General features: G+C 43.7%; 4 protein-coding genes across 4 annotated transcripts; 1 reads left to right on the top strand and 3 right to left on the bottom strand.

Annotated features, from left to right (window-relative positions):
• Positions 1-950: 950 nt before the first annotated feature.
• Positions 951-9,822, bottom strand: BCR41DRAFT_329127 (SNF2 family N-terminal domain-domain-containing protein). The gene is made up of 9 exons (XM_022021720.1): positions 9,473-9,822; positions 7,625-9,031; positions 7,388-7,531; positions 6,724-7,293; positions 6,541-6,597; positions 6,379-6,459; positions 6,138-6,268; positions 3,238-6,022; positions 951-3,126 (listed from the first exon to the last, which is right to left on the bottom strand). The coding sequence occupies exons 1-9, from the start codon at positions 9,494-9,496 to the stop codon at positions 1,042-1,044; spliced, it is 7,284 nt and encodes a 2,427-aa protein (XP_021875897.1). The 5' UTR covers positions 9,497-9,822; the 3' UTR covers positions 951-1,041.
• Positions 9,823-11,160: 1,338 nt separating this feature from the next.
• On the bottom strand, positions 11,161-13,280 carry BCR41DRAFT_363918 (hypothetical protein). The gene has a single exon (XM_022025968.1). It carries the CDS (start codon positions 13,240-13,242, stop codon positions 11,248-11,250), a length of 1,995 nt encoding a protein of 664 aa, XP_021875896.1. The 5' UTR covers positions 13,243-13,280; the 3' UTR covers positions 11,161-11,247.
• A 2,403-nt stretch (positions 13,281-15,683) lies between these two features.
• BCR41DRAFT_401732 (hypothetical protein) lies at positions 15,684-16,424 on the bottom strand (the record flags this gene model as incomplete). Its single annotated transcript, XM_022029243.1, has 1 exon — positions 15,684-16,424. One exon carries the CDS (start codon positions 16,422-16,424, stop codon positions 15,684-15,686), a length of 741 nt encoding a protein of 246 aa, XP_021875895.1.
• Positions 16,425-20,967: 4,543 nt separating this feature from the next.
• Positions 20,968-22,100, top strand: BCR41DRAFT_415191 (hypothetical protein). Its single transcript, XM_022029509.1, has 2 exons — positions 20,968-21,040; positions 21,160-22,100. Exons 1-2 carry the CDS (start codon positions 20,977-20,979, stop codon positions 21,945-21,947), a joined length of 852 nt encoding a protein of 283 aa, XP_021875894.1. The 5' UTR covers positions 20,968-20,976; the 3' UTR covers positions 21,948-22,100.
• Positions 22,101-22,523: the final 423 nt, after the last annotated feature.

Genomic DNA, 22,523 nt, shown 5'->3' with positions numbered 1-22,523 from the left:
AGCCTTTTTCATTGTCGCTCCCTCAGTCAGATATCTACTCGGTGCAGAGCGCAAGCCGCAAAAGTTCGCTCTAAAGTATGACCCACACTGGCCTGCATAGTCGTGACAGTGATCGTCCACCGCCTGTAGCCCTCTCCTCCGATTTGTCTACGTGTTGTGATTTTACTATTAGTATTTCTGCATTCTCTGCGTTAAATGCGAGGGGAAAGCCTGGTTAATAAAAATAGCCTCGCATACGAGCCATATATGACCTGAAGAGACAAACCCTTTTTTCATTCTTCTACAAGCAGTCTCCATCTCCCAATTGACCGACTCTAAGTGAAACAGCCGTGAAATTCAAAAAATATGGACCTGAACACGTTGCTCTAATTTAGACTGGGATCCTTGTGCCAGCCATAGAGCTCTCTAATATAGTTGCGTTTAGATAAAGACCTTCTATCGTTAATCAAAGTTGAAAAAAGAATGAGTATAAACAATTTAAGTAGGAGTTATAGGATGAAAGGTAGTATCGCCTAAATTAAAGATCTCAGAGACGATAGAGCAACTGACTACCGCATCGACACAATCGAGCTTGGTACGATAGCCGAGGAAAGAGAGTTGTAAGCATAATTGGGTATCCACGATCAAGTATTCTAAACCCTAATCTTGAACTTTTAGATTACAGGGCCTGTACTCCCGTTCAGTTCGATGCTTTTGTTACAGCTTCTCTATTCTATATCAACACTGTTGAAAAAAGGCAGTTGCCTTCAACAGAGCGAGTATTTCATGCCCAGGGTGCGAAGAGTCAGTGCATTTAATGTGAGCTGCATCTTTTTATCCATGAGGAACATGGCCACGATATCAACGCCGCAATCAACTGGGCACAGATGGCGCTCTCTTATCAGTAGGATTGGTCAATTGAGTCCGAGCATGTTAACTAAACTTGTGGAGCTTTGTAGTACTTTTCTAGTCTACAAGCTTTATTATGCTTTTGTCTGTCCATGTGTTAGAGTAATAAGAAATTATTTAATGATAAAGACAACAATAAAAGGAGTGGTGATTCTATGGTTTTGGTCGTTTGCGGAATGTATCATCATTATCATCAACTCGATAGTCATAATCGTCTCCAAACACAACACCATGGTCATCGTCTAGTCCACCACTGAAACCACCGCCGCCACTGCTCACGCCCTCACTAGCGTAGCTTCCTTCTTCGGAACGAGGGGTTGACACCTTACGCTTGCCATTTTGGCTTGATGATGATAATTTTAAGCTTGTTACATTCCTCGCTACAGTGGACATTGGGGATGCTGAGGCAGATGCTGCAGCATAATAGGGGTCTACAGATCCGTCATAGTGATGGTTACGAGGCCGTTGCTTGGATATAGATGATGGCGCTGAATGGTGATCACGCTGGCGATGGGGATGCCTGTCTCTATCTCTATTGTGATCACGATGACCAGAAGAATGCGCACGCTTCCTAGAGCGATCTCTTGATGATGATGATGAAGACCGGCTTCTGTGTCTATACTTACGCTCCCGATTGCGGCGGTGGCGAATCTCTGACTCCGAATCGGATCCTGAAGATGAACCAGATCCTGAGGAGGAGCCTGAAGATGATCCAGAGCCAGATGATGATGATCCGGAACGGGAAGATGAAGACGTAGAAGATCCTGAAGATGATGAAGAGGGAGACCTATCGCGTCTGCGTCGCTTCACTGAGGAAGAGGAAGAAGATTTACGGTGATGGCTGATATGATCTTGGTGATGGCTGGGTGAGGAGAAAGACCGCGGTGAGGCTTTAGAACTGCTTTCATGGCTGCCTGGAATGGATCTGGACGAGGAGCCCTTCGATTTTTTCTTTTCCATGATCTTACGTTGCAGATACTCTACCTGCTTGCTAGCAAGTGCCATCATCTCATCTGTATCACTGCCACTTGAGCTCATAGCTTCTTCATGCGCAACTCTGCGCTCCTTGCCCTCTGTTGGTCTGCGACCTCTCTTTTCCTTGCCCTCCTTGCTGGACATTTTGCCTAACTTGATTGTCAGCTTTAGCCCTGACTTTTTAACAGAGACAGAAGACCGATCATCATCGCCCTCGATTGTCACCATCTTCTTATCCTCCTTAGCCGATGGTCTGTTTCGCTTTTTACTGGCAGGACTTGCTGGTACGGGTGAATTAGCCATAGGACTGTCTCGCGAGTCATCATAATGCTCTTGGTCGCTCCTGTCAGAATCGCTATCTTCATCCTCCTCACCACCTTTCTTCCTGCTCTTGCTTGCGATCAGCGAGTTGTTCAATGCCAGTTGAGCTGCATGATGACGTCGCTTCTTCTTCGAAACAGGTTTGGGATGAAGAACAATATCCATAAGGTGATCCATGCGCCGGAGAACAACGGCCTCCTTAAGCCAAACAAACTCTTCAGGTTCCGCAGGTGTGGAGGATGTAGCCTTAGAAGTGGTCGTGACGACAGCAGGGTCATCTTCCATTTTGTTCTCTGTATCATCCATAGACATGCCCTTAGTCTTGATGCTCTCATCTGATATTTCAGTTTTAAGTTCAAAGCCAGGTTCGGTCTTTGGGCCTATAGATTCTCCTTCAGTTTTTGGAGCTTCAGCGCCGTTAACCAGATTCTGACCGCCATGTTCATTAATGTTGTCAATAGCCATGGTTTCAGTATATTTGTGCTCAGCTGGTCCCTGTAATGTAATAGTAGAATGTGTAGACTCAGGATGATCACTGATAGGTGTTTCCAAAAGCAACTCAGCCTTGTCAACTGATTCATTTTTGATAGCTGTGTTCACGATGATTCCCTCCATGGGCTTAAAATCATCATGTACTGACATAGATGGTGTCTCGATCTGCTCGCTTTCCTCTTTCTTTGTAAAAGCCAAATCAATATCCATCTCTCCATGTTCTGGAGCTGCGGCTATCCCTACAGCCTGCATCTCTTTTCGTTCCCGCTGCATTTCTGAAAAGTGCCTGCTAATTTCAGCAAAAGGGAGCTCTGGATCCTCAACGATCAAATCTTGACGATGGATACCATGCTTGGCAAGACCCTCTAAAAATGGCTTGTCGTGGATGCCGACTTTCCACCAGCTAGGCAGCCCAGGGGAACGGCGCGAGGCTGCAAGTAGCTCGTCCAACTGATATTGTGGGACATAAAAGTAAAAATATAATTATAAATAAAAATAATATAAAAACAGCAGCACATAAACACCTAGGATTTCTACATGAGTTTTCTTGCAATAGCTTACCATTGGATTTGCAAGGACGTCATCACGAAGAACATTCATAAGTTCGACTCTCTTCAAGACGCGTCTGGCCCTGTCCAAAGGTGGAACATCGCCTCCGGAATCGTCCCTGTCATCCTCTTCCTTCTCCTCCTTCTCTTCATCCTTGATAGCCTCGTCGCCTTCGTTTCTATTGTTCGCAGCTAAACTTGATTCACGTGAATTATGACCAGGGAGTGCGTTGTTCTTATCCACAACCTGCTGGCACATCTTCATTACGTGCTGGTAATATTCCTCCATTACCTCATCAGGCTTCTTGGTCAACCCTGCTAATTCCTTGAACCGTGTCCAGTCATGCTCCACGATGGCAGCAGCTGGAGGCGGGTTGTGGCGAGAATGACGTCTGCTGTGTGAGTTAGATGAATGGCTTGGATGGTACCCTGATGCCGCTGATGATCGCGAACGACCCTGAATTGGCCCATTTCTCAAACGTACAACACCGAAGGAGGTGATCGTCTTGTAAAACTCATTCTTATCCTTCTTTGTCCATCTCGAGGCTACTTCGAGCTCTTTCTGCAATTTCTTTTCTTGCGCAGCTTCTTCACGCTGACGTTGGCGATCCTGACGCTGTCTCTCCTTGTTTCTGTCCTTCTCCGCTAATGTTGATTTGCGAAGTTCGACTTGATTCTGGCGTTGCAACGCCGAGATGATACGTCTCAGCCGGAGGCCAATATCAGATTTAGAAGGCCAAGGCAAGGCCTCACCATCATCGTGATCAGCGCTGTAGCTTGACTGACGAGAACGACGGCTACTGGTGCCTTCACCATCATCGTCATCATTGCCATCACCGCTAGCGCGAAAATCGTATTTGCGACCATAGAAACAGAACTCTGGGTCATTGCGAACAGCTTCGTATTGGGGCTCTGTGACAAGGTATCCATACTTGATAATCGCTAACATCAAATCGCGATCCTCTTCTTCCCCCCACCATTTAGCCGGAGGAACGCCAGACACATGCGGGATTACCATCTCCTTCGCTCGATTCCAATCCTTAGGAATCAGATTGCGGATAGTGTGAATCAGTTGCACTCTAAGTACTAGATTGCGTCCTTTCTTTTTGATGTGGTCAATGTACTCCTGAGTCGCATTCAGTAAGAAGGATCGGAATTCGATTGTCGATTTCTTGCTAGCCTTCTCAAAGGGAATATCTCCGGAGGCAGGGGCTTCATACCCACTTGCTGCATCACACTCAGCGAGGACCGTCTCCAAGTCGCTGATGAGCTTCTTGTCATCATCTGAGGTAGCGGTCATGTCCTTCATGATTTGACGCACCATACAATGTGCTACTGCATTCAAATCTTTTTCAGTTCGGCGAGCAAAGAAGACACGCATTTGGTCCCAGCGTCCATAGCCATAGATCATCAGCTTACGCTCAAACATGAGTTTTTCGGCCATGCTCCACGAACGAGGCGCCTCACGCTTCCTGGACCCTGAATCCTTGATATCCTTATCTCCGTGTGCATCTTCGAAATCTGGATCAGATACATAGTCTTTATCATCAGAATCAGAACCATCCTGCTCCTTACCAAACCGTTGCACCTGTCGACGGCTGCGCGGCGCATTGATGATGAGCTGGTCTTTGGTGGTGATGTCTTGGATATCTACTTTAGCCTTTTCAGCCCACTTGTCCCAGAACTGTGGGTCATTTACGTCAACTTCTTCGCCGCTGGGGGTAGAAGAAAACGTCGCTTTGGAAAAAACAGACCCTTTCTCATTTCCCGTATGCTTGATAACAGTAGTTCGGCGCTCCAAAATCTGGTCAATATCTTCCTCGCAAAATTTGGCACTTGTCTCGTCATCGTCCAGAAGAGCCCCATAGGCTCCTTTCTTCAATAGCTCTTCGACTTCCTTCTTGCTCAAAGATGAAGGCGGCTTGGGCATATCCGAAAGATCATCGGGATGGGGCATAACATCCATTTTTTGAAGAACAGCTTTATCCAAACCCAGCTTGATGCTTGCACGATCAAACATCTCTTTCTCGTATGTATTGCGCGTTACAAGGCGGTAAATCTGAACTGGCTTGGTCTGCCCGATACGATGGCAGCGCGCTGTAGCTTGAAGATCATTCTGAGGATTCCAATCGCTATCAAAAATAACCACTGTATCTGCTGCTGTCAGATTAATACCAACACCTCCTGCACGAGTACAAAGTAGGAAGACAAATGAGTCGGGTGTAGTTGAGAAGCGGTCGATGGCTGCCTGGCGCATATCTCCTCGAATGGATCCATCGATGCGTTCGTAAGGGTATCCACGACCTCGGAGATAGTCTTGCAGTAAATCCAAACAACGAGTCATCTGCGAGAAGATTAGCACCTTGTGGCCGCCTTCTTTGAGCTTTCTAAGTAGCTTATCAATCAGAACCAATTTTCCAGATGCTTCAATCAAGCACTGATATTGAGTCTCTGGAGTAACGGCATTCTTTTCAGCGACGATACGGTCTTCAGCTCCTTGAATCAAATAAGGGTGAATACAACACTTGCGCAGTTCCATCATGATATTAATTAAGCTTGGTCCTGCTGATCCACCTTTCTTTAGGAACCCGAAGTTCTTTTCCAGAATGGCGCGGTAAAAAGCTTTTTGAGTTGTAGTAAGTTCGACTTCAATAATTGTCTCCTCCTTGACAGGAATTGACTTTTCTACGTCTTCCTTGAAACGACGTAACATCAAGGGCTTCAACAACTGCTGCAGCTTATCTACCTCCGCTGCTGTTTTGAGGTTTCCATATTCTGCCAAAAACGCCTTCTCATTTCTGGTTGGAGAAATGTACAAATAAATAAATTAATTCTTTAACTCTAGCGGCAATAGCTTTTTACCTCATATTATATACGATAGTGATCAAGCAGTATAACATAAATAGGACTTACGAGAAACGAGTTGGCTCCAAAAAGTTAAGCAAAGCAAACAGCTCATCTAGAGAGTTTTGGAGGGGAGTTCCTGTCAGTAAGACACGATGCTCCAGGTTGTATGTCTTTAAAATCTCTGTGACTTTAGATGCCTAAGACAAGCAATAGCAACAAAGCATTTCAGTGTTGTTAGCCAATATACACAATTTTGTAATAGCGTGCCATTGGACATTGGCGATAATTCTTTTCATTAATATCATACAGAGTTCTTAAGCCTGTGAGCTTCGTCGACAACAATGGCTCTCCAGGCAATGGGCTTGAGCTGAGCAGATGCAGCCACAATCTATTGCAAAGAAATATGAATATAAATTAATACGATGAGACAAAAAGCCAATAATGAGTTAAAATCTCTAAGTGTTTTTACCATCTCATATGTAGTGATCAGAACATCAAACTTGTATAGACCTGGGACAATTTGGCCCTTAGGAAGAAAAAAAACGATCAAAAGCAGAATGTTAGTGCCATTTCTGGGCTACGACAATAAATTCCAGAAATACGAAATCGGAATAAAGTAATGACCCCCTTCAAAAAAAGTTAAAAAAAATACCTGTGCATCCTTATAATAAAACTCCGTATCTACAATTAAATTTCTTGATGGTTGATTTCCATGAAACACGATAACGTTCATGTTTGTCCAAGCTTCAAACTCTCGATGCCAATGTGGGATTGTTGACAGTGGCGCAATGACTAGGAAGGGACCACGGATACGATACGTTGTATGAATCTCGTTTAAGAATGTGACTGATTGTACCGTCTTTCCAAGTCCCATCTCATCTGCCATGATGCAAGCCTGCTCATTAAACCAGCAATCTAATAGCCAGTTCAAACCTTCCATCTGATACTGTCGTAGCTGGTTTCCATGCTTGAACGCTGGAGACTCCTTCATTCTACGGAACGCACCACGAGGTGGGCGAGGAAGCTGACGAGCCTCTTCTGGCGTTGGAATAATCTTTCGTGAATAGAATTCGTGTACCTTGGGGGCGTCAAGGTTCAAGATAGTATCACGCAGTTCCCAAGTCGAGCCATCATATGGGGTATTACACCACTTGACTAGAAAGTAGATTTGAACTTCACCGGTTGGAGTCGCCAACTCGCCTTCGTCGATGATGCGGTCAATCTATGTAATAAAAAGACATTATAAGTTGCTCATCCTCTCTAGCTCTCAAAATTATAACACATATCTGAAAATAAGCGTAGGCACAGTTCCTCACCTTAACAAATGACGGGTTAAAATGCTCATAGTCTGAATATTGTCCATGCTTTTCCATAAATTTCTTGACTCGGTTCTTGCCTAGATGCTCGCCTTCTTCAATCTTTTTCCTAGGGACCCACTCGACATGAAGGTAGCTTGCAAACTACATCAGGCAAATATAATTAAAAATTGAGTCAAAATCTAGTTTGACAACACCACTACTTTCTTAACTGATCCGATCGTTAAAGTGTACTACCTTGTGCTTAATCAGAAGCTCCTCCCTTCCTTCATGCATCCTCCAAGCCAAAATCTTTTCCAATGTCTTGCTGGCCATAGGCACAAGAACTGGATCATAAGGGACAGCCCAATGGGAAGCATTGCCTCCGGTTCTTGTGACTTTCTTTTTCCTATTGCCAGCCTTTTTAGTCGGTGGTGGCGTTTTGCCTTTGAATTCTTGATCCGATTCTTCAGACTCAGACTCAGATCCAGCCGATGAGTCGCCACCTGCAGAGCTTGATGAACCAGATCCCGAGTCTGAGTCATCTTCACTCCCGAATGATTGATGAATAGCTTTGTTTTGGAGAGCAGCGGCCCTAGCAGCCTGCTTTCGTGTCGCTCCAACAGCCTTGCCCCCTCCTCGCCCTCGAGCGGCAGACTGTTTACCAGATTTTGCCGCACCGATCCGCGCAGGTGCAGGTGTCGCTGTTGAAGCAATGGCTGGGGCAACAGCAACAACTGTAGATCCATTGACAGCAAATTGCTGGTTAAGATGAGCAGGTAGCTGACTGTATGTATTCTGATGTATGGCAGTCTGAGCTTGATGTTTAAACACTTGTTGCTGCTGCTGTTGTTGTTGAATCATTCTTTGCTGCTGTTGCTGTTGCTGTTGTTGCTGTTGTTGGATGGATTGATGAGTTGACATGGGTTGTGTGCGAGCCACAGTATGTGCTTGATTCTGGGCCTGAGTTTGTGCATGAGCTTGGGCCTGGACTTGGGCTTGAGCCTGTGCTTGTGCTTGTGCCTGTGCCCTTGCTTGAGCTTGCTGACGAGCTAGTTCCTGTTGCTGCTGTTGCTGCCGAGCCAATTCTTGTTGAGCTTGTTGAGCCAGTGCTAAAGCCTGTGCCTGCTGTAGCTGGGCAGAAGCCAATGGCGGCGACGTCAGCGGTGATGCCAGATGTGACTGATCCATAGCATACGACGTGGAAGGCTCGTATTGCATAGCTTGGCTGTATGTGACCGTAGCATTAGCATACTGCACTGGCGAAGTATATCCAAAGTGCTGCTGCTGTTGAGGTTGCTGCTGTTGAGAATGCTGCTGCTGAGAATGTTGTTGTTGTTGTTGCTGTAGGTATAGCTGTTGTTGTTGATATTGATACTGTTGTTGCTGCAAGAGATACTGCTGTTGCTGAGGTATGAGGTTGCTCGATTGAATATCCATTTGAGGCGACAACTGATGAGAAAGATGTTGGGTGTGATGGACTTGTTGCTGTTGCTGCTGTGGATGATGCTGGCTAGCATGCATATGGTGAAGCTGAGGTGATACGACCTGTGGATGCATGGCCATATGATGTGAGTATCCTTGCGGTAGCTGCATCTGTTGTTGTTGCTGTTGTTGTTGTTGCTGTTGTTGCTGGATCAATAGTTGATTTGACGGCAGATGTGCCTAGAGTTGTGGAAAAAGTATATATATATTTTTGATAAGTCACTTTGTGAAGCATCACTCCCGCCAAAATAAAAATATTTTTTGTGGTGCTAAACAAGCGGCAGGAACAAGGACCCAGTGGACCGGATCGATCAACAGCAAGAGTGGTCCTCGTCTCACAGGGCAACAGAGGCATGCCATCATCACTTTTCCCTTCGTTGCACAAAGACAAAAAAGGGGGAAAGAAGCGTTGTCATGTTCTATCATAATGCCGGATCCTCTCCCTTATTTCGCTCTGTTTAACTTTTTTAGTGTGGTTGCATTGTTGGTAGCTTGGTATAATTGGTATTGTTGAACGATGACCCCACTCCCGATCAATCTGATGGCTGCGCTCATATGAAATTGAAATCAATCCTAAGGAAAGGGTAGGTATGACTGAATTACATAAGATGATGAACTTGCCTGGTAGTTGTAATTAGGATCCATGATCGTGACACTAATGCCGTGGCTGGTCTGTCTGGCGACAGTGCAAGTATTCAGACCAAACTATCTCGACTGCTGACTGAGTTACACGATTAGGGGACTAGGTAGACGAAGGTCAGAGACAGAGTGGCTGAAGTAGATAACGTGAGAGAGAGGAGGAGAGAGAGGGAGAGAATGTCGAAGAGGGGGAGAGAGAATGTCAAAAAGGAGGGAAAGAGGATGACGAGGAGTGGAGTGAAGTTTGAGTGAGTGAATGACAGTAGGATCAGTAAAACGTGGAATCAATCTTAATTAATCATTCAGCTCAGATCTGACAGGCAGGGAAAAAGACAAAAAAAAAGAGAGGGAAGAGAAAAGAAAAAAGAAAGAGCAGCAAACCATATGCCCCCTTCCCATCGGACTAAATCACACCCACACATTTTACATCACATCACATTTAACACATATCAAACAGAGATGGATTCCAGTCCAAAGCAAGTGAGAGCCAGACATTGACAGTTAGTGAGAGCATCTGGGATTGGACCGTTAGCGAATCAAGTCCATCTCTGTCTCTGTTGACAACAGTTTCAATGGCACCGCCACTGCTGTTCTGTGCTGCCTATTCATTTTCAATCTGCCCTGCAGTCAAAATATACACACATTGTGTCTCTTATTCTTGTCAACATGTATGCGATACTTCTTTGATCAGACTCCTTGACTTCTTTTTTCTGTTCTTCTATTTCAATCCCTTCCCTCTTGCTCAAAACACTTTCTCAATGTTGCTTCTTTCATCCTCTTCCCTTCTTCTCTTTTTTTTTATTCTCCAACCACATGGTCACAGATTCATTCATCCTGCAACAGATTCTTCATCAGAAACAATTCACAAATTTATCTATCTTCTTCCTGATCCTTGACTCACCCTTTGCAGGTAGGATTCTTAAACCAGGAAAGAATGGTACTTACCAGGACAACAACAACTACTGTTGATGTCAGTAGCTCGAAGTTTTTGTCTTACTTGTCCGGCTTCTGCTTTGAATAAATAATTCAAATTTATAAATATGATAAATACAGACAAAACTGACGTGGAATCTCATCCATCGACAGAATGGTCTGGAATGCGTAGAGATGAGCAAAAAAAAAAGGCAACTGAATATGTTCTAACAAAACAAAAATAAAAACAACGATGTAGCAAATGCGACTGTCAAAATTCTTTTATTTGTCAGACTTTGGAACTACGGATGATCAAGAATGGCAAATTAACAAACGAAGGATGAGAGAAACTGAAATGAAAGTCAATAAAGAAGAAAGAGAAGAGCGCAGGAGAGGCATTATTTCTTTCTATTTTCCTTCCTGGATAGAAGAGGTAGAGGAGCAAAAAACTGCTAACATATCGGAACGAGAAGTGATTGAGACACGTATGAATATCGCTTAGAAGAGATGCTCGTCAATATTTACAATAGTTGTCTTATTTTATTATTTGATAGTGAATAGGCTTTTGCGAGGTAAAAACAAAAAAAAAAAAAAAAAAAAAAAAAAGACAAGGATAAAGACAAACACAACGAAATTGAATAGGATTGATGTACAAAAACAACAAAGTGCTTTTCTTTTTTTTTTTTTTTTCAACTTTTGGTTTTCTACAGATAATGGGGTATAATGAACAATTATTAGGATAAATATAAATATGGGTTGAATTTCATCACGAAAGGTAACAAAATAAAAATTATAAAGATAAATAGTAATAAAATGACATAATAATGGAAGGGTTAAAAATCTTTTCAGACTTGTTCTTTCTTCATCGAAGCTGCCATCCTGGCGCGGTCACGATCGACAGCAGCCATCAACGACTCAAGCTCCACTTGGAATCGGTGGATCTCTGCATTTTTGCGTTGTACCACTTGGACCCATTTGGCTTTCCAGGCTTCCAATCGCTGATCTGTCTGACGTTTGGCCTCTAACACGACCTCCTGAAGTTCTTGATCACGCCTTTCAAGTCGCTGCTCAAGTCGCAGTACCACTTGGTCCAGTTCCTCTAAAGTATGATGCCGACCACTTGCTGATGATGCACTTATTGCAGAATCACTATCTCGAGTTGAAGTCCTTTCCAGAGTCAATCCAGTTGGTTCAGGCTTGTCCTTAATCATACGAATACGTTCTACCACCTTCTCAAGGGCAATTGCACGATCCTTCCAAACACTCAGCTCTGAGGACTTCTCCTCTAAGGCCTTCTCAAGCCTCTTGAAATCGTCAACGGACCACTCTGGTACTCCGCCGGCTGAGCGGTCCTGCATTGTCAGCTGGATATCAAAGGCTTCCTGGAGCTGCTCACGTAGCTGATCACGTTGCCTTGTCAACGAAAGCATTCGCGTGCGCATTATGGCCATCGATTCAGCACTGGAGCTATTGCTTCCACCATCTAGGCTATCTCCACTTTGTGAAAGTCGGTGCTGTTGTTGCTGGTCTTTAACGCCTTGTTGACGTAAGGCTGTATTCTCGTCCTGAAGTTTTGCTTTGGCGATTTCAGCTGCGCTGAGCTTCGACTGGAGTTGATCGACTTGATCTTCCAACAACCGTGCTAATGTCAGCTTTTCACGTATCAATGTTGTATTCTCGATCTCTGCCGCCTGCGCTCGTCTTTGCTCTGCTGCCAGGCGGAACGCTGTCTCCTTATTCAGTCTCTCTAATTCCTTCACACGAGCCTCGAGAGCCTCAATGGCATTATTGGCTGAAGGAGCAGCAATAGAGAGGCCATCTACCACAGCTTGTGACTGATCTTCCTCATGAATGCTCTCCATAATATGGCTCTTGCCATTAGCAAGCGCCATTTGATCAAGCTCTAAAACTTTGTCCAAGTATGCATTATGATAGAACTCTGCCTCAGCCTCTTTGGTTCGTATCCTGATCAGCAAACCCTGGATCACCTTGCGAATTCTAGTCTGACCTTCATCCGTGTTAGAGTCATCCAGCTTTTGATTCGCCATATTCTCGTGCATATCTAAAAGCTCCTCCAGTTGAGCAACTCGGCGTTGTCTTTCTGCTTGCTGCTGACGCATAGCTAGTGAGAGCGAGGATAATTCCGTGTGAAGGCGCTTGTTTTCAACGTTCAGAGCGTTGATACGATCCCGAAGTTTATTTGCAAGCTTGTGCTCTTCACTGAGCGCAGATAGTCGTAAATCTTCGCGAGAACTTCCGTTATGATGCTGGTGATGGCTTTTAGCATTAGTATGGGATGACACCGGAATGACTGTCCCTGTAGAAGATCGGACACTGATAAAACTTTCGATGGAAGTAGTACGCTGTAGGCTTTGGCGAACATCCGATTCAAATTTACTGATTCTTTGTTCCAAATCCATCTTATCTAGCTCATTGCTGTCTGCCATGTTGGCTGTTGTTAAAGTCTCTGTTGAAGTTAATTTTTGGTCCAAAAGCTTATGTTTGGGGGTCTTCTGCTGTTGAGTGTCCGAAAGTGGGGGAGACGGCGTGGTTGACTTTGTTGCCACAGAAGGCTTTGTGAGGTCCTTCATCAAGGTAGTCGTGATAAGGCTAATGTCTTTGTCCAACTCCATGTCAACAGTGGTATCCGCTTGGCCATCTGCAGATGATGAGGACGATCTGTGCTTGGAATGGGAGGATCCACGATGGTGGGGTCCAAGTGATTCTAACTGAGCAAGCATACCGCCATACCCAGCACGGAAATCCTGGATCTCGCGTTCGAGTTTCTGCATATCTTCGATTTTTGCTTTCCGTTCCTCTTCTAGAACTCGTTCTGTCATCTTTAGTCGTTCCTTTATATCATTAATTTCAGCATTAAATTCCTCCTCCTTGTCCTTCATATTCTTTTTGGTTCTCTCGTGACTTTCCTGCGATTGTTTGAGCAGCAATCTTAAGTCTGCATTACCATACTTTTCCTGATCAGAATTATCTAGTTCGGATCTAAGCTGAGCCATCTCACTCTTAAGTCTTTCAACGGTCTGCAGGTGCCGCTTCTCCGCCTCTTGACGGAGTTCAACCGAAGACTTCAGTTGAGCAGTCAACTTTTCATTTTCTTGCTGATATCCCTGTAAAAGGGCCTCCTGTTGCGTCATTTCGTGGCCAATCTGATCTAACGTTTGGTGGTAACTCTCGTATGGTTTAGCAGCTGCTGTGTGCATTGCCATCAAATCGTCCTCATACTCATGCATGATTTTGAGCGTATGTTGAAGTTCCTGCTGTAGTGTTTGAATCTCCTCATCCCGGATGCTGAGAATTCTCAACAATTCTGTGTTCCTATTCATAATGTACTCGGCCTCAGTGGTCAGTTGATCCTGGAGGTCCTCAGAAAGGCCTAGTGAATGAGAAGACGACGAAGCTGGATGTCCATTGGCAGTGGATGATTCCATAGGGACAGATCTTCCATTCATATGATTCTCCTGCATACGCTGCTTTTGAAGCGACTTCTTGGATGGCTTTTGCTGCTTGTCAGAGTAGCTTTGAGAATCTGAATCCAAAGATGATCTATAACGACGAGGATTGATGTATTCCCGGCGGAGATTCGAGATTTCTCCTAAACGATGAGACCCCTCAGCAGTTTCGACGTAGTCTTGGCTTGGTACGGACTCTTGATCCAAACCTCTTCCTGGGAAAGCGAACCTTGAGTAGATATCTCCATCTTGATGTTGTACAGAGCTACTGGAATCGTAGGAGGTCCCGAGGTGACTTGGTTCTCTGTAATGCTGAGAGGCTGGATGTCGCGACTGTTGCTGGTAATCATCTGAAAACCTGGATACAGTGGATGATACGCTGGGTCCAACAGCACGGTTTCCATTACTAGTATATTTAGCTGGTCCTGAGGGGCTTTGCTGATTTGAGCGACTGCCATGGATATTCGGGCGTGGAGTCCCATAAGAACCAGAATGACTATCTGTTTGTGATTCAGCCAGCTCTGGATTGGATGACGTTGGGGAGAGTGTGAAAGATGTCCGGCGGGTGTAAAGCAACCCATCTGGATTCCTTCCTAGCTCCTGTGGGCGGCCAGCATGGGAAGAAGAATATCCACGCAAGGAAGGTGAGAGATCCGGGACAGGGATCCTGATTTGATTTCCTGGAGAATGTCCACTTGCACCTGAATTAGCGGAGTGTGCCTGCTTTTTTATATTCTCATTTAAGTTATTGCTTTGTTGTTGAGCCTTGGCCTTGCCTTCAGCTTTAGATCTGGCCGCGATAAGAGCCTCGGCTAAGGCCATACTGGGATTGCTCAGATCCGCTGGCCCGCGATCAGGTTCAGTTGGGCGAACTGTCTGAGGCTTTTGCTGGATGAATGGTGGAATTGCAGACGAAGTAGAGGATGATTTTAAAGATGCTGCTATGGGCACAGCCCTTGCTGGAGGGGATGGAAATGGATGAAAAGACCGATTTGAAGACTGGTCGGTCAGGCTAGACGAATTAAGTTCCATTCCACAAAAAAAACGGGACGAGACGTCAGTATCTAACCAATTTATATGTCAATGCAAGTGTCTGTCAATGCAGCATGTACGGAAAAGGCGGGAAAATTTTAGGGATCGGCGGGAAAAACAAAAAAATAAAAAAAGGTCTCGCAATTATGGACCACCCCAATGGGATGAACCACCACACGAAAAAATGCATATTGGCATGCGTGCAGTGCTAAGAAGTAAACGAGGGTTCTAACAAGCCTGCATGCAGATAAAAGAAAAAAAAAAAATCGCAGCCATTAAAGGTGTAATGGTAAAATATACCAGCGGAAGTGGGGTAGCAATCAGTCTGTTGACGGTAATTCATGCATTCTAGACTGAAAATACTCGCCGGGAGTGAAAACCCATCATCTCTTTCCGGATAGGACAAAAAAAAGGCACCAATGCCTGAATGCCTGGATCAGCTTATTTTGCTTATTTTGTGTTGATATTATTGTTGTCGTCGTCGCTCTGTCATCAATGCTGTTTTTGATTGATTGTCTCTCCCCATGCCTGCCATAACCCCTGCCCGCGTTTTAGATGTTCACTCTTGATGATAATAATGATGCATTTTTTTTTTAACTGTTGTGGTTCAGCTGGGATGGAATGGACAGCTGACTATAGACAAGAGCCATCTTTCTTTTGAGAGATAACACATAACACCTCCATGCCACCCAATGCTCGCCTGCCGATAGAGTGCTCATGGATGACATGACCGATCATGAGGTAAACAATAGAAGCAATGGTAAACAAATACCAATGGTATCTCACCTTTGTTTTGACATGGTCCTCGACACATTGCTCAAGTGCCTAGTGTCCAAATTCCGATCTCGCATCTGCATGGACTGTTGCCTGTCGTCATGGAGCGGTATGCTCTCGCCCCCGCCCTCGTGATTGAGGCTACTAAACTCTCTCCCATGCTCGCCCTGGCTATCTTCATCTCCCTCTTCCTCCTCTTCTACGATCTGGGACTCTGCTGGAATGGATGACAAATTCGCATTGAATGGAGGAAGCCTCTTGGCAGCTGTCATTTTGATGGGCGGCAATCCAGAATCCCGTCGAACACGATACGCGCTTGAATGTGGTAGATCATCTAGCGATGTAGACTCGTATGACATATATGGTTCATGACCCTCCTCGCTTCCACTACTATACTGATATGAATTAGAATCATTGTCATTGCGCCGGTGGTTGCTACCCAGGGACAAAGGTGAACTTTGTGGCGTGGCGAAGCCGGACAGGGGTTGGCTTGAGTTGGAAAAAGAGTGTTGCTGTTGTTGTAGATGATGTGGCTGATGCATGTGTGATGGTGATGTTTGAAGCTGATGTACGGCAGCGTCATGTGGGTATCCAAGAGATGAGGAAGAGTCGTTCTTATAGCCTGCAACGTCCTGGTTATCCATGAAAGAGGTAGGGCTCTCTTCGTCCACTTCGCAGTCGATTGAGGTTAAAGTTCCTCCAGATGAGTGCCGGTAATGAGGCGTATCCGTGTATGAGGTGGTATTCATGAACACGGATCAGAGAGAGCGCACTGAAACTAATGAATGCTACTCAAAACTGCTACAAAAGATGAAGGATAAGATGAAAGTAATAGCCACAACGCAGCTGTGAAGAGAGAAGCACGATAAGCAATATTAGTGGATGATGGGATGCGGAAAAGTAATGCAGACCGTTTAACTATTATAAAAATAAAAAGAGAGTTGATGATGTCTTGATTTTCTCGATTCTCGCTCTCTTTCTATGTCTGTCTAGGAATAACCCCTTTTCTAGCCTTCCAATTGGACGCGTTAAGCACAGGCAGAATTAATGTCGCAGGGAAGAAGCAAGAGACAGAAGGAGAGGAGCAAAAGATGGAGAGAAGAAAGAGGCTGGCTTGACATGTTCCTGTCATAATGCCTTTTCCTTGATTTTCTTTTCTTGTTGATGTCCTTGTTTTTTTTTTTTTTTTTTTTACAGCTCGTATATGATTATAAGCATCACCACAAACTTACAATTGAACAAGAAGATATCGGGTAGGAGACGATGCACAGGTTAGAGTGGTTATTATCACAGAATTGAAAGGAAGGTCCGTGTGTGAGAATGAATGTGTATGTGAATAGCGTGAGTATCCGTAGATGTGTATGAAAGGGTGAAAACGTTTGCGTGTGAGAGAGAGGGTACGAATCAGAAGGTGCTCATGGAGATCGATGTAATGAACAAACCGATGAGTGTGTGGGATCGGTATGGACGTTGGCGATGAAGAAGGCGCGAGTGTATGAATGAATAATGTGTTTAAAAAATGTATGCGTGAAAGAGATTAAAATGACAGAGAGAAAGTAAGAAACAAAAAAAAAAAAAAAAAAAAAAAAAGAGAGAGAAAGAGAGGGTATTGCTTGTTCTTTGCCATTAACCATGTCTAAAAACCATTTATACTTGAGGACTCAACTTAGTCTTTAAATCTCTATTAAATCATTTGTTTACCATTAACCTTTGCGTGCAGCGGCACCGGAATTGGATTGGAAGCCAGTTTGAGCAGTGTTCATATTGCTATAGGGGAATGAGAGAGGATAGTCCAACGAAACGGTAATCTTTTTGTTCATGGCTACCTATATCCGTGCTGGCAATCGTTTCCAACTCCTTTTCTGTTTGTTGTTATTGTTGCGGTTATATTTGTAGATATTGAATACTTTGAATGAATATGGAACCTCAAATGCTGTCCATGCATGCTCTCTCTTTTTTTATCATTTTATGAGAGCAATCTGTTTTATTATACATGTATATACAGAACAACTTCGTCAGAAGACCATGCTGCCCAAACAAAAAAAAAAAAAAAAAATAGCCAGGAGACCATGCTGGAGTGCTTCAGATGATCAAGAGAAATGTACATCCCCTTTCTTTATTCTCATACTTTCTGGTAGATTTAGTTATCTCAATATTTGTTATTAGAAACGAGCCGGTTGATGTCACGCTGGACTCGATACCTCAATTTATCTTTATTCACCATGCTCAGTATCATGCTTAGCAGTAAAACCGAGTGCAATTAATAGCCGAGAAAATATAAAAGAAGTAGGGATAAAGGCTGCGTAATATCATATCGTAAGCCTAACATGATCCATGAGCATAGCAAGCTAATTTCTTCAGACTTTTTACTATTAAGAACCGATACATCAGTAGAGCATATTGTAAAAAAAAACGTTTAGTAGATTACGATTGGGTTGAATGTCGTTTTCTTACAAAGGAAGGTGAATAATAATTGGCATAGAGAGCGTACTTGATACTTTGTAATGCTATATTTATATATAATTAGGATGATTCTCTTACTCTGCCTCCATCATCGCTGTCGTATGTGTGCGAATCTTTCAAAATCCTTTTGTTCATTTTGTTAGGTTGGAGTATACGAGACGCCATATAATAATATACTTGACAACTTAGTCCACGGCTTTGTTTCCATGATTATCCTTGCCACTAATTTCGTCGTGTCTTGCTGTCGCTGTCACGAACCCTTTGACCAGATGGTCTACGTTAATAAATGAGAACTAAGAAATGTTCTCTTTTTATGGATGGGCTTTCACGCCAGAGCACTGAGCAATTCTTTGATTAACTTTTCCGCCTATTCCTACTGATCACTGTCACTAACACTTTTCTAGGAGTTCATAGCCGCCACATCAGACGTCTCATATGCTTAGGAACTAGTTCATTGGAAGATGGTTTTGGTTAAAAAACTCAAGTACACATTTTATTTACGGAAACTCGCTTCGACCATGTTTTTTATATCATCATGCATTTGTTTACAACAAAACATAATTTGCCGCCAAATTACCTCGTGTCAATTACTTTTTGGGTAATTGTTCGCGAAAAGAGGAACATGCAAAGATGGATCTAATATACCTCAAACAAATAGGGGCCAGTGCTCGGCGGCTTACTGCTATATACACGTAACGCTTTTTCGGACCCAAGCATTGAAGAACATAACGGAAGCTGCTGTTCATTTCTTCCATGGTTTTAAATAATGTTTACTCGAAATAATCAATTGAAATTAGGAAGATCTATCATTCCCTTTCGTCAAGGTTTCTGTATATTGAGAACACTTTGAAAACGCCTATTTTCTTCGCCATCTCGCGGTTAGATGTAATTAGCAACAAATTGACAATATATATAATTCCTTGGTAGTTGCTCGTTGTTTGTGCAGTGTGGCTAATGATCATCAACATAATTGAATGTACTTAGTTAATTTGTTTCCAAGGCCTTTGACCAACCACATCCTCAATTGCACCCAAGCAATTAACTCTATTACTCGAAGCTTGTAGGTCAAACAAACAAAAAAGTGCTTTTTCTATCTTAATTGCTTTCATCTTTCCTGACTCATCTCGTCAACAACATCTCGAGGTCGAAACACTGATGTGTTCTAGCACTGGAACATGCAGAATAATAAAAAAAAGTATCGCGCAAAATTTCAGCTTGCTAGTTATGACCAAAAGGTTATTCTGTTGCTCTTTCTTCAATATTAATACTTGTTTTGTCCACAAACAGTCTACTCGTCTATTTATTTTCAAAAAAAAAAAAAAAAAAAAAAAAAAAAACAGCTTGATACTTTTATGTCACGTGATCAAACAGCTTTCTCCGCCCTATCCACAGCGGAATTCCCGGTTTGCATAGCGACACATGATCATGGCATTCAATTGAGTGTCGGAGTATCTTTTGTAACACAAAATATTTCCTTTTTGTAACACAAATACATCAGTGACATCTTTAGTTCTTGAATCATGGAGGACTCGATGGTGCTAGGGCCTATGCTGAGCTTCTTCAGCTTTTGTATGAAAGTCTAGCAGTCTACTTAATAGTAAAAAAGAGGATAGCATTTTGCTAGATTTCTGACTTGGGGATTCTTGCGGCAGAATGTATTCTCAATTGTGCCTTAAGATACAACTAAGCACCACTAGAACCTGTCTCACTCCGTTGAAACGTGAAGGCTCTGTGAATACTATTTGCAAGGGGAGAGAAATAACACAGCACATGAAAAAATTGAAGACGGAGAATGAGCTTCATAATATCTTTTTTTTTTGTAATGGTCGGTCAGTTAACCCCTTTTGGCCTGGACAAGTAGAGCTCCCATGGCTTGGATACCACAGCTTAGTAACGTAGCACATTAAAGCCGTCACATTGATACAATTCAACTTTGCTTTCTGTTTGACCAGTCATCGTTCATTACCGCCTCCTTGGACAACAACAAGATTTTACTTAGCTTATTGACAAGCGAAGAAATAGCGAACGAGAGAGATCAATAAGGTCCGCTAACACGATCCAGCCACTCGCCGCATCTAAAACAAAGAAAAAAAAAAAAAAAAAAAAAAAAAAAAGAATTAGTTCACAATAATATTAAAAAAAGATAATGATGTACAGCACAAACGGCTTCATTGATCCCACGAACACCACTGATTCTTCCCCTACTGCAAGCAATTTACGCATTGTGGAGCTATCAAGCGGCAGTCCACTTACAGCGACACTTGACAGCAGTACTAGCGCCAATAACATTATCGACGGTCAGCAACAGCCCATTGTCACCACTCCAGACTCGAGTGCATTGTCATATTTGTCTCCGTCAGGAAATAGCAGCATTAACAACAGTGGCAACCTGAGTGCTACTATCAGTCGTCCTTCCATGGCGTTAATCAACAATAGTCAGCAACAGCAGCAAAAAGCATCGGATGCAGCTTTGGCTTTGCTCTCCAACCTAGGGTCCTCGAACACAATTTCGCCTACTTCTATTCAAGCCAACGCAGGTCGCAGTACAGGTAATGGTCGGTCGCGGTCGACCATAGCTTCCGGTAGGAACAATAGTCAAGTAGCTTCAGTTAATTCTGGTATAGAAAGTAGCTCCTCTGCCTCTACAACGTCTTCCAGTTTGCAATCATTACAACCACTGACTCGCCCTTCTAACGGCACCAGAGGCAATGTTGCAGCTTTCCTCTCTAAGCTTTACAAGTAGGTGCTTCTTTATTGGGCTGATAAGCTCCGCTTAGCATCAGTCGTCTTGACAATTGTAATCAACTCACATCTGACTCTGTATTTTGATTATTTAGTATGGTCGGCGAAGAAACATCGAACAGCCTTATCAGGTGGTCGGACGATGGGCAATCATTTATTGGTATATACTATCGTGCATGTATTCAATGCAAAAGAATGCTTTTCGTAACTTCGAGGATAAGCATCTAATGCATATACTCTCGACCTTTTCTGCTCTATCTATATTCCCAATGCTCATAGTCATCAACCATGTTGAGTTCGCAAAAGAGGTCCTTCCTAAGTTCTTCAAACACAACAACTTTTCATCATTTGTGCGTCAATTGAACATGTATGGGTTCCATAAGGTGCCTCATCTTCAACAAGGAGTCCTCATGCCAGACTCTGATTCTGAACAATGGGAGTTTAGCAACCCACATTTCCAACGGAATCAGCCTGATCTCTTGTATTTGGTCTCGCGTAAGAAAGCCTCTAATGCCAATGAAGACAAAGATGCGCTCACTATGGATCTAGGACATATTCTTCAAGAAGTCACAGCGATCAAGAGGCATCAGGTCGCTATTTCGACTGATTTGAAGAATATCGAAAGAGATCATCAGGCGCTCTGGCAAGAATCTGTCGCGGCACGAGAGCGACACCAGAGGCAACAAGAGACCATTGATAAGATTCTTAGGTTCTTGGCGAGCGTGTTTTCTGGAGAAAAGAAGAGAGCTATCGTACCCAACAAGAAGGTGCGACTTACAATTACAGACGGAGATCATCTAGATGGTATGGTGGGATCGACAACAGTGGATGACGGTCGGAAACTTGTTGAACAGGAGGACGAGGAAGAGGTTGAGGAAGAGGAAGAAACAGCGTCCACAACTGTTGCAGGATCCAAGAGGAAACGAAGTGAAGCGGATAATGGAGCCGGAACTGTGGAAGCTGTTCTCAACCACAGCAAGCCGTCATTGAACATTAGCGAGATAACACCAGGTACTGAGATATTTCAGCTCTTCTATTTTAATTTATTTATTTCTTTTTTACCTTAGTGATATGGGATGTAACCATCTTACTTCTGAACAACGCACTCTTGTTTAGCTACACTGGCAATGCTCGCTAACGCCAATGGTAATATAAACCAAAAACATACTTCGGACGTAGGGTTGAGCGTGCCGTCATCGACAAGCGCTGCTGCAACAGCTACCACCAACTTGCCTACGGTTCCTGTATCGGCACCCGCTAATATCAATAACCTGAGCTTCCCCGATTATCTGACTTCTCTGCCAGCCTTAAATTACGCTAACCTCAACAACAATAGCAACGGAATTCTTAATAACCTCACGTTGCCTGCTGGATTCAAATTTGACCCTTCAAACCTAACCATCCCTTCATCACTTTTGCCCAATGGTTTGTCTCCAGTTCATCACGATATGCTCCGTCAGATCTCGATGGCGAATGCACAGGACATGAACCAAGCCAGTGCGACACCGCTAGCTCCTTTACCCCCATCATTTTCACAGACGCCAGCGGGCGCCAATGTGACCAAGAGCGTGGATCAGATCACACACGAAGTGGAACAGTTGCAAAGGAGTATTGAAGCCCTAAGTCAGCACGGTTTGAACGTT

The sequence above is a fragment of the Lobosporangium transversale genome (assembly GCF_002105155.1).
Source record: "Lobosporangium transversale strain NRRL 3116 chromosome Unknown BCR41scaffold_67, whole genome shotgun sequence".
Lineage (NCBI taxonomy): Eukaryota > Fungi > Mortierellomycota > Mortierellomycetes > Mortierellales > Mortierellaceae > Lobosporangium > Lobosporangium transversale.
The sequence above is the reverse complement of the archived record's forward strand: the minus strand, read 5'-3'. Positions and strand labels throughout refer to the sequence as shown.

Bases quoted from the DNA above. Each gene is read 5' to 3' on its own strand.
- BCR41DRAFT_329127 (XM_022021720.1), bottom strand. From the start codon at position 9,496: ATGGATCCTAATTACAACTACCAG. The intron at 9,032-9,472 runs GCAAGTTCATCA...CCACAACTCTAG, and splicing joins ATCCTAATTACAACTACCAG to GCACATCTGCCGTCAAATCA. The intron at 7,532-7,624 runs GTAGTACACTTT...TGCCTGATGTAG, and splicing joins AGCTTCTGATTAAGCACAAG to TTTGCAAGCTACCTTCATGT.
- BCR41DRAFT_363918 (XM_022025968.1), bottom strand. From the start codon at position 13,242: ATGACAGAACGAGTTCTAGAAGAGGAACGGAAAGCAAAAATCGAAGAT.
- BCR41DRAFT_415191 (XM_022029509.1), top strand. From the start codon at position 20,977: ATGGTCGGCGAAGAAACATCGAACAGCCTTATCAGGTGGTCGGACGAT. The intron at 21,041-21,159 runs GTATATACTATC...CAATGCTCATAG, and splicing joins CGATGGGCAATCATTTATTG to TCATCAACCATGTTGAGTTC.